The sequence below is a fragment of the Trichoplax adhaerens genome, genomic scaffold (assembly GCF_000150275.1).
Source record: "Trichoplax adhaerens TRIADscaffold_9 genomic scaffold, whole genome shotgun sequence".
In the NCBI taxonomy this organism is placed as follows: Eukaryota; Metazoa; Placozoa; class Uniplacotomia; order Trichoplacea; family Trichoplacidae; genus Trichoplax; species Trichoplax adhaerens.
Window position 1 is genome coordinate 353,309 of NW_002060951.1, and position 10,893 is coordinate 364,201.

Here is a 10,893-nt window from a genome sequence, read left to right on the forward strand (position 1 = left end):
TTGGACAATAGAAATTAACAAAATTTCACAGCAAATGTGAAAATCGTGTATAAGTACTTAGAGTTTCTAACACCTATGGAATGAAATATTCTGTAAATTGTGATTTTTATGTATGCAATTGAAAAAATATCACTTAAATCTTGTATTGAAATTTTTGGTACGCAATAGAAGCAAGGTAGTATTATTTCAGGAAGATTATGTGAGGAAATGATATCTCAGTCGTGGCTGTATAGCGTCTATAATTCATTGCGAATGGACTTTGGTACGGTGCGATTTGTTATAGACATTGTTAAGTTAAGCGATTTCTGAATGGTATATATTATATTTTGGTAACGGTGTTATAAAAGAGATTCAGACATGAGTGCCGTGTATATAAAATAAATGGCGTCCGAAAATAGTAGGATAAAGCTATTTGCATTATCGACGTGTTTTGTGTTGTTCGCGATGAGAGTTCAGGCTGCACGTTTATACTGTATTATGTGCTTAAAATTATACAACATCCTTAGCGTATTTCACAGGTTCGAAACGGAGTAGGGTACGTAAATGTATTTGTAGCTTTTAATCGAGGTTGTAAACTACTGCAAGCATATGGTAACAATATAACCGCATTATCACTCGAAATTTTGTTTTACAAACTTTTTGATCAGGTATAGGTGGAATTACATTATAACGTACTAATGGTAATGACACAGTCAGTAAATTGTAACGAGGTTTTAAATATGTTTCTTATCAATATATCTATTCCAGACTGTAATCCAATGTTGCGTAAATTTTACTTTTAAGTTTGCCCCGTATGCTCTTCCTGCAAGTCCTAGCATTACGGTTTATAGCTTAAGACTTTAGTTCTGAAGAAAATAGTAATAAGCATAACCTACATAAGCAGTTTTATTTTATTTATTACATGATATTAACTGACTTCCAAATCTATTAACGGTTAGCGTGATACTGTATTAGAAAACTAAAGCCAACCCCAAGTGGCAATTAGTGCGTTACTTATAGATCACTGTATTTGCGTATTGTCTCCACAAGAGTATCAAAATAGCGACCTAATTTAATATATTTACTTCACATACATGCATAAACATCTACAACGAGTACGCAGATAATTATAATCGAGTCTTTTTTCTAGCGGGAATGTACATGATGTGTCAATCACATACTATATGCACAATACAGCATAGCGGATTTTATGACATTCGAGTATAATAACAAACGTCATTATTGTACTTAACATTATTTCGCATATTCTGCAATCGAAAGATTGTCTGAATGTTATCACCCACTTTGGTAGCTCATTTTGTATCATGGATGTATTGCTTACTTCACAAATCTGAAGTTAACGGATTGTGCAGAGAGAGAATATTGCATTACCCCAGATATTCTTCGATATATTTAATTAGGATATCGTTATCTGCGATCAGTTCTTATAGCAATAATAATAATAAACCATATAATAAGCCTTCTGTTATCCTTTTCAGTATAATATAGACCCATGTTCCAAGATAGAACCCCATTACATAATGATTATATCAAGCTGTATCAAAAGAATGACAAAATCCAATGGCGACAATTTACTTGTATTCCATTATAATCAATTATAGAAAACAATTAGATCAAGAATGACGTCACGATAATTCAAATGGCAGTATTATAATAATTGCATTGGTCAGACGATGCTGACTACTATTTAAATTATAGGAATGAATAGAACGAATGTCTAGTTACCAAGCTTTGGTTTCTAGGGCACTTTATCCTTAGTTACATATCACGGTCTAGCGGCGAGCATTGTTTGCACTTTTCGTTACTACGCAGTAAATAGAGTTGTCCCTGTTAGTACTTTATCAAAGCAATTTTGTCTCATTAGATAAACATTGCAGAGTAACGCTATAAATTTGGAGTATAGTAGAAAAGCAAACGAGCGCTGCAGTGGTAACGTAAATAAGTTGGAAATGTCTATTGATGCAAGTCATGAATCTCAATTTAGAACCCAGTGCTTGAGACAGAGTCATATGGCTGTTGATCCAATGGAGCGCTTACGACTTCAATGTTTAGCTCGTGGATCAGCAGGAATTAAAGGGTTTGGAAGGTAGGGAAAATTTTTGCACGTAATATGCAAAAAGATTAGCTCTAAAAGCTGCCTGAAATCCCTTCCTAATATTTCTGTTTAATAAATTTCACTATAACAAGCTTTAATCTTAATTTCTGTCGGTCGATCTGGCTAATGAATAGACTTGATAATTATCCAATTAGAGCATTTCGCATTATGGACGATAGCCATAATTTGGAATTGAATTACGATGAATTCAGAACAGGTTTACAAGATTACGGGGTTCAAATGAGAGAAGATGTAAGTAATAACCAACACTGACAATTTGAATATAAAATAAGAGATACATACTTGCTACATGATAGTAATCACTAATAATATACGAGTATAGTATACAGGAATAATATCAGATGTATAATTCACGTTGTCAGCTTGGATTTTAATCAATTTGATAACAATTTAAACGTTTCTATCATTAAGGACGTGAGAAGGTTGTTTGATCGAGTGGATAAAGACAATACGGGAACACTGAACTTTGACGAATTTCTTATCGCACTTCGAGTAATAAATAATTCTAACTACTTACTATAATAGCTATAAATTAAAGAAGCAGCATCAATACTGCAATAGCATTACAATATGTTACTGTATAACTAACTATTTAACTACAGCTGTTACTATCTAGTGACGATGAATGATAGATAAGTTAATTTAGGTTTAAAAATTGTAATGATTTTTTTATTTCTTTCGCAAAGCCTAAGATGAACCCTAGAAGACTTAGACTTGTTGAGATGGCATTTAATAAAATGGATAGGACGGGTGATGGTGTAATAACCATTAAGGATATGAAAAGGTATATGAGTTATGTATATATAATTTATACTGTAGTAGTTATTCCACGTCGATAAAAGATTATGTCAATCTACATGACGTTAAGTCACTTACAGTTATAATACATCGACAAACATTATTAATCAAATTGTAAAGTCCTTAGCAAAAGAAACATTTATTAATCATAGAAAAAAATTACTATTAATTTGATACTAATTAATTAAATAAATTCATTTGTATTGTTTGATGTACATAGAGTTTATCGTGCAACCGGTCATCCCAAGTTCAAAAATGGCGAATGGTCTGAAGCAGATGTCTTCAGGGCATATTTGGCAAATTTCGAAGCTCCTGGTGACGTAGACTATCGCGTAAGTGAAGATATATATAAATGCATTACACACGCATTTATTCTTACGTATAAACATAGTCGTATCAGTAGGATTCTCGTAGATCCAGCATTGCCAGATTATAAATCTCTGATGGTAATAAACAGTATCTTCTATCATGAAATAATATCTTTTGCTACTACAATTGCGGTCTACAGTTTATGTGCACTGTGCTATTATATCTCAGTATATATATAGTTATAAACAATAATAATAAACTAAAAATTTATTAAGACTTGATCTCGCTAATAGTTCACTTCTTCCAGGTTACATATTTATGAATGCGTATTAGGATTTTAGAATTTAAGTTTTTGATCTGCTTTTAAAAGTAATGACGTAATTTGTAGACGGGTGTAATATACATTTAGCGGTTATTTTAACCGAGTAATAATTACCAGTATACTGTACGAATGCTAAGGTCATATTCTGTATCATAAAAGTATCGGTACTTTTCAAAAAATACGGTGGGTGATTACTTCAATTCATGTGGTAGTCATGGCTCACAACTACATTACACTAAAATAGGGTAGTTGATTCTTTTTACGAGTTTTCATATGTAGTGTGCAGTAATATTTATTAACCTGCCTACACAACAATAAAAACTTCACAGAAAATTTCACAGAAAACTTTATTACTTATCGTTGAGTAGTTTATATAAATGCGCCTTGTGTGTATATTATATACCGTACTTCATTGAAGACAATTCTCATTGATTGAGATATAAAAGTAGCTGAAAACTAGTTAACTGGTAGAGGCGGCCTCTTTCAATTTAGTAACGCGGAGAAAAGTTATTATAAGTCAAGATTACGTAATTAAACCTTCTTTGAACTACTGTTTCATATTATATATAAGATCAAAGCATTATACCCTGCTACCTAGATAAAATTGTTTATGTTCGCTAGGCCTAACTAGTATTGATGCCGATAACCCTGATACCTAACATAAATCCCTTAACACGTTTATGCTTATGCTAAGTATCAGAGTTGTCGACATCAGTATTGAATGATTAGGTTTACGGTTACTGTTCATTCACTCATTTATTCCTTTATTTGTTATTTGATATCTTATTTACATTTGTGTTTATTTCAACTTTTCATTTTATTTATTAAAATTGCTACTAGTCATTCTTCATTTATCTTACAATTGACTATGTCGTTTATCTAGGTTACGTGGAAAGAATTTGAAAATTATTACTGTGGCGTTAGTGCTTCAATTGATCACGACAGCTACTTTGATTTGATGATGAGAAATGCATGGAAGCTTTAAATTATGAGCTAAGTCATCGATATTAGCTTCACTCTAACTTGCTATGTTATGATAAAGATTAGAGACTATGCTATGCCACTTAGTCTCTCATTTTATCAGTACAGCAGACTTATTCGTGTTATATAATAGCATTTGAAATGACTTAAATAGTCAGATGTGCTATCATAATGTAAGTTTGTTCGATTTCGCAATAGATTTCCTATTATATACTCCTTGCTGAGGTGTATATTTTAGCATGTCTTTTTACTAAATAGAAATGAATGAGGACAGCCGAAAAAATATGTTAAAATTTTAATATTAGTTATAGTTCGTTTTATTTCTTCTTAGCTAGCTTGCATCCTTCATATCTTATACCTTTATAACTTAGAATGATAGTAATTATGATTACGTTATTTAATATATTGCACTTACGGTTAATTCTTCTAACTCTGTCTAAAAACGACATTACTATAGACAGAAGTATACAACATCTCACCCATCATCAGTGATTAATGGTGACAATACTTGCATACTAAACATGGTAATTAAGGCGAACATTTCTTTACTTTACTTTCGATTCGTTGTAAAGTTAGGCATCGCTTGAAACATGACAAGCTTTCGTTTCTTTAATTTATTAATGTTAACTTATTTATCACTTTCTCAGCATTAGTTACTTATTAATACGGTAATCATGTCTTCTACAATGTAATATGTTATCGATTATGCTATTATTAGTATTTATTAAGGAGAAATATTCACATTTTAGTACGGAACATGCTTTTACCAACAAAATCATCTTAGGTTTAAGGTTGATGACCGTAGAGAAATAAAGCTAATGCTAGAAAATTCGCGATTGCATTATTTGTCAACTTCTTTGCTTAGCTGTGGTATCAACAAATGCGGCAGTGTAGTGATTTAATATATAGCGTTCATTTCATCTGAAACCAATTAATTACTGCATATACTCTGCTACGAGACAGTAATATCTATAGTTGTTAATGAAAATTTAAATTTTATTAGAAAAGAATTCGTTAAAGATCAACAATGTTAAGCCTATTAGGATTATAGAGGAATTCTTCACGATTACATAATTTGCATCTTTCTGATCTAATAGGAAACCTTGTAACATCTAACTTAGTTATACTGTGATGTGAATTTTGAGCGGAAGCATTTAGAGAGAGGTATTTCCAAACAATTGTCGGAATTATCCTTACTCTTTTGTGAAGTTCAGACTAAGTTTCTTAGAGCTGAAGTCTAATTAAGCGAGCTCGCATGTAATAAAAACGTAAAGCAAAGGTAACCAAAACTCTTTGAGACCTTTAAAAGTTTAGGATAACAGGTTCCTTTGCGACTGAGTAGGTCTAACTTCTTGAAATCTAGCTCAAGAACGTTTGAATTCGAGATTTATTCCTACATTGTCCTTTCAATCGAAATATTGTAACACACTTCTATAAAATCTGACTGTTACAGGATAGTCATAATATTACTACTAAAGCAATGCGATAATGTAGTAGTCTAATATTGTTTAAGAATTCATTATAAGAATAGAGAGATTTAAAGAAAACTGGCGGTGTAGAAAAGTAGAATAGGCCTGTACTACACTTAATCAAATCCAAGCTAGGATTAGTTACCACCAACATTTTACTGCTATAATGATAGACTATGAGGAAATAATTTCAGTAGCAATAAAATTATGTTTTTCAACTAGATTGCTAGAGCAAGTGTTACTTCATACGATGAGAATGCTTTACTGTATAGAGGTTAGACAATTCTATGGATCAGACGATGCCGACTGCTGTTCAAACTGTTAGCATCAATGGGGCTAATGTCCAATTACCAAACTTTGGCCTGTGGAGAATTTCATAAGAGAAGTACTGTATATTACTGTATATTATTAGAAATAGGGAGAAACTGCTATTAATAGCCAATGGAATGAATTCATTCACGCTCCTTGATATAGTGAACAGAGGTTACAGCTTAAACAGCTATCCCAAGTTTAGAAATGATAAATGGATTGAAGAAGATGTCGGTCTATCTAAGTGATCAGTCTTGGCAATGTTCGTATACTAGATATAACGATCAAGGTAGAACCAGCTGCCTACTTTGCTTTCAATTCTTTAGGAAGCTAGACGTGGCTTGAAGTGAAATAGCCTCTGGCTTTCGTTTCTCTAACTTACTCATTAATATGGTAATTTATTAATTAATTATTACAGTACTCACTCTCGCTCAGCCGTACTTAAGTACGGTAATAATTGCGATTTAAGGCGAAGAATTGTATCGTAGCTTGGGTTCTGTGTCCTCATATAAAACATGATATTACTAACGAACCTCTTCAGGTTACAGTTGATAACCGTAATTAAGAGACAAATGATAGACAATCAATTTACCACAGCATCACCTCAAATAACTTTCCCGTGCCCTAAATATGGTGAAAGATGTTTTAATATACTCGTAACTTACTCATTTTGCATGATATGACATAAGTCTACGACTAGTAGGAAACTATTTATTTCTCAAAGGTATACAATGATTTATACAATATCATTTTACGAGTATTTATAATTATAGAAGAGTCAGATCAGTCATTGCTTAGCGCCCCTCAAGTATCTATTTGATTATAATTATCCAAGGATTGCAGCAATTTTTTTAACGTAGTGTTGTGTATCACCCACCCACCATCCAGAGTAATCGATTGCAGTAACGAAACATCGAAAAGATCAGAAATCCAGTATAGGCTGTTTTGATGGTAGCCATAGTAACTGACTCATAAAGGGCATTTTTTATTGGATATTAGTCACAAGAGAATAATTTAAATTCAACGCATTACTGATGTTCTTGCTGGCCTTTGTATCATTCACGTCAGAGAGTATACTATACCAATATACCGTAAGTACATATTCGATGATTTGCAGTAATAGAATAAAGCTAAAGCATCCAGTACTTACATATACTACTACTTAGAGTCGCACTTCAGTATAATTTGGCTGCGGCAGCAAATTAAAACGAACCATAATTATAGTTGTTTTCATCATGGCTGCTACATCTCGTCATGAAGCTGAATTAAAGCGTAAATGTCAGACTGCACTAAGTAAAACTCAAGACCCAGTAGAGCAGCTGAGGTTGCAATGTTTATCGCGTGGATCGAGCGGAATTAAAGGCCTTGGAAGGTATTATCGTCTTATTCTTATCAACTAGATTAGCAATTTTAGTAAATTTCAGTCAACTTCTAGATGATTCTATTACAACTTACGATAGGATTGGATCAAGCAACTTGATAAATTCTAAAGCAACCAAATGTTGCACTAAAACATTTTACATTTTACTAAAATAACTTTTCCTGACATAACGGAGGCTTATAAAAAAAATAATACCTTCGATAGAGCAATTCTGATGTGTATAAAACTGTCGTCTAGTTGTGCTAACAGTAAGTTCTGATAGCGACTGCAAAGAACTTATGTTAGCCAATCACTTTATGAAAAATACCAGCTTAATGCAATTCGAAAATTTACCGTATAAACGGGTGTAGAAGTAATATACTGTATGTTGATTTACATATATCACTGTCATCACACCGATGGCAATTTGCCTTAAAATCAGCTATATTGAATATCCCTTTTAATGCGGACTGTTTATAACAGAATGTACTATAATACGATAATAATGATATTTTGCACAGGGTTTTTCGTATCATGGATGATAATGGCGATAAACAGTTGAATTTTGCAGAATTTAAGAAAGGCCTGCGGGATTATGGCGTTATTGTAGACGATACTGTAAGAGAAATTTTGTACCATTTCAAAGCTATTCAAGAATATTACGTTCGAGTCGATGAAGTAAAATCCTCTAATGTTGTACAGCGGACTATAACTAAAAAAATTTTTAAAATCATATTACTGTTCAGGATGCAAGAAAAATGTTCGAAGCCTTCGATACTGATCATAGCGAAAGTTTAGACTTTGATGAATTTCTTAAAGCTTTAAGGGTATCTACCAGCTATTATACTACTGTCTTAACGCTCACCTTAATAGCATTAATAATTTCTGATCGCATTTTAACGATTATATTTATAATATTATTAAAGTAATTTTTTTGCATATACTATATTGCCTTTATCACTTTATCATTCTAGCCGCCTATGAGCACTAAAAGGAAAAAAGTAATTTTTGAAGCTTTCAGGAAATTAGATAAAACTGGTGATAGCGTTATCACCATTGACGATTTGAAAGGGTACGGTATTTTCCCAACCGTGTGAATAAATGAATCTTGTGTCACAACCCATGTAAGGCTTATGATCAGAATTGATAACATCTCTTTTATTTGTAATATAGCGTTTACAATCCTCGAAAGCATAAAAAGTATATGAACGGCGAATGGACTGAGGAACAAGTATTTCGATCATTCTTAGATAGTTTCGATTCTCCTGATGATCCTGATGGCAGGGTACAAACAAATTTTGCTATGAGATTGCTTTAAATTACATTAGGTGACTGTTGTATAGTATACGGAGTCTTATTGGTCATTAAGTATTCATTTCTTTTTATAGGTAACACATGAAGAATTTCTAAATTATTACAGTGGCGTTAGTGCTTCTATTGACAGCGATGCATATTTCGATTTAATGATGAGAAATGCCTGGAAGCTATAGTAATTTTAACAATTTTTAAACAAATTTTGTAACTTTATTAGCAATCTTATTATTATTACTCTCACGGTTAAAATAATTCTTATCGACAAAGAGATAAAGAATCTGTTAGTATCTAATAGATGTCGGTACTACACTTCTACTGCAAAGTAAAACTATCACAGGTAGTTCAATTGCTAAAATCGTTTCCAGTAAACTAATTTAGATGGATATTAACTGTAAAGCTATCACTAATTTAAAATAAGTAGTGTGTAACTTAAGCCTGCCTTATGCACTTCGTCGATATCAAGATATTTGAATATTAGGTCCTATATCGTTGTTTTGCATAGAAAATATCGTTAACATTTTACCAAGTCGTAACTATTGCGTATTTGAAGCGCTAAATAGATATCAAAGTATTCACTTTTGTAAATTATAAATGGCTAATACATCAAGCTAAGCTCTTTAAGTTGCCTGACTGTATTATTGATACCACTGAATCCTTTTAAATAGTTTACATTAGATGTACATGAATAAAATTAACTATAACTCAATAAAAGTAAAGTTACCAAATTACTCTTATTCATAAGATTCGGCCATTTGAAATCGGTTAGATTTACCTACATATATAATTACAGCCTCTGCTGTTATCCACTGAAAAAGTATATGGCTAGTTATCAGTATGAATGAAAATTTTTCAATTTGTATTCAATTTGTTTTGTCTACTTGTCATTCCAAGTTATAATAAATGGTTAATGGTCGACATAGCACAAAGTTATTAGGACTTATATCTTACAAGGAATAACAACAAGTGTCTATAACGTGGTACAAAGGGATTATTTCGGAATGAATCATACGGCGCATTATATTTCAATTACGGTTTCCAAATAAAATAATCTAAAATTTGACTGGAGATATAACCAAGTGGTTCATAGTAAACTATAGCAATGTAAATCAACTATGTTTGTGAAGAGACATTTTTCTTCGTACACTAAATCCAATAATTAAATAGTTATGTGAAAACATGACCTATCGGTGCTAAATAGTTAGAGATGCTCTCATATTACCGATAAAAATATTAAAATTAACAAGTAAATGCCAATCACTAGTACTGATAAGAATAGATAATCAACAAGTATACGAGTTTACTATCATAACCAGTGCCTATTTCCAAAAATAGCTTAAAGTTTTATACGCCTATATTTTAATATGATTGCGTAAGAAAGTTAACTCTTAATGTACTCGTATATGTGATACATCTTTATGGATATACTTTTAAAGCAGATTAAAACATTATCTAGGATATCTGCTTTACTCAAATGTACACCTTTTCAACCTAGTTTATTATTTTTTATAGATATTATATATCGTAAATCACAGTAAAGAAGTTTTTAAATATATACTTTAAAGGTTAACGTTATAAATAGTATTGAGCTTGATACGTTAAATCGCATATCGCCACTGTTTAGAACAGACCTTGACAATCACTGCTAATATCAACATTCTAGACGAGCAATTACGTTATCAAAGACAAATCCTAATCATGAAAATTTTGGAAATCATCTTTCTGAAAGGTGTCTAGATATAATAAGAACGGGGAAAATTTTTTGCTGAACTTACTGCAAAACTCAATATGTAATAATAAGCATAAACTATATTCATCTGATACTAGGTGTCTGTCTGTTACTTGTAGGAACAAATCTAAAGTTTTATTTCGATAGAAACATAATGTATATCTTTAGATCTGTAAGTAATTATCCATT

The 10,893-nt window shown here is 31.8% G+C and overlaps 2 protein-coding genes across 2 annotated transcripts; both read left to right on the forward strand.

Annotated features, from left to right (window-relative positions):
* Nucleotides 1-1,949: 1,949 nt before the first annotated feature.
* Nucleotides 1,950-5,767, forward strand: TRIADDRAFT_58829 (uncharacterized protein; the record flags this gene model as incomplete). The annotated part of the gene is made up of 5 exons (XM_002114840.1): nt 1,950-2,086; nt 2,230-2,347; nt 2,803-2,900; nt 3,135-3,246; nt 5,648-5,767. 5 exons carry the CDS (start codon nt 1,950-1,952, stop codon nt 5,765-5,767), a joined length of 585 nt encoding a protein of 194 aa, XP_002114876.1.
* A 1,772-nt stretch (nt 5,768-7,539) lies between these two features.
* TRIADDRAFT_28500 (uncharacterized protein) lies at nt 7,540-9,154 on the forward strand (the record flags this gene model as incomplete). The annotated part of the gene is made up of 6 exons (XM_002114841.1): nt 7,540-7,676; nt 8,186-8,282; nt 8,411-8,491; nt 8,639-8,736; nt 8,838-8,949; nt 9,053-9,154. 6 exons carry the CDS (start codon nt 7,540-7,542, stop codon nt 9,152-9,154), a joined length of 627 nt encoding a protein of 208 aa, XP_002114877.1.
* Nucleotides 9,155-10,893: the final 1,739 nt, after the last annotated feature.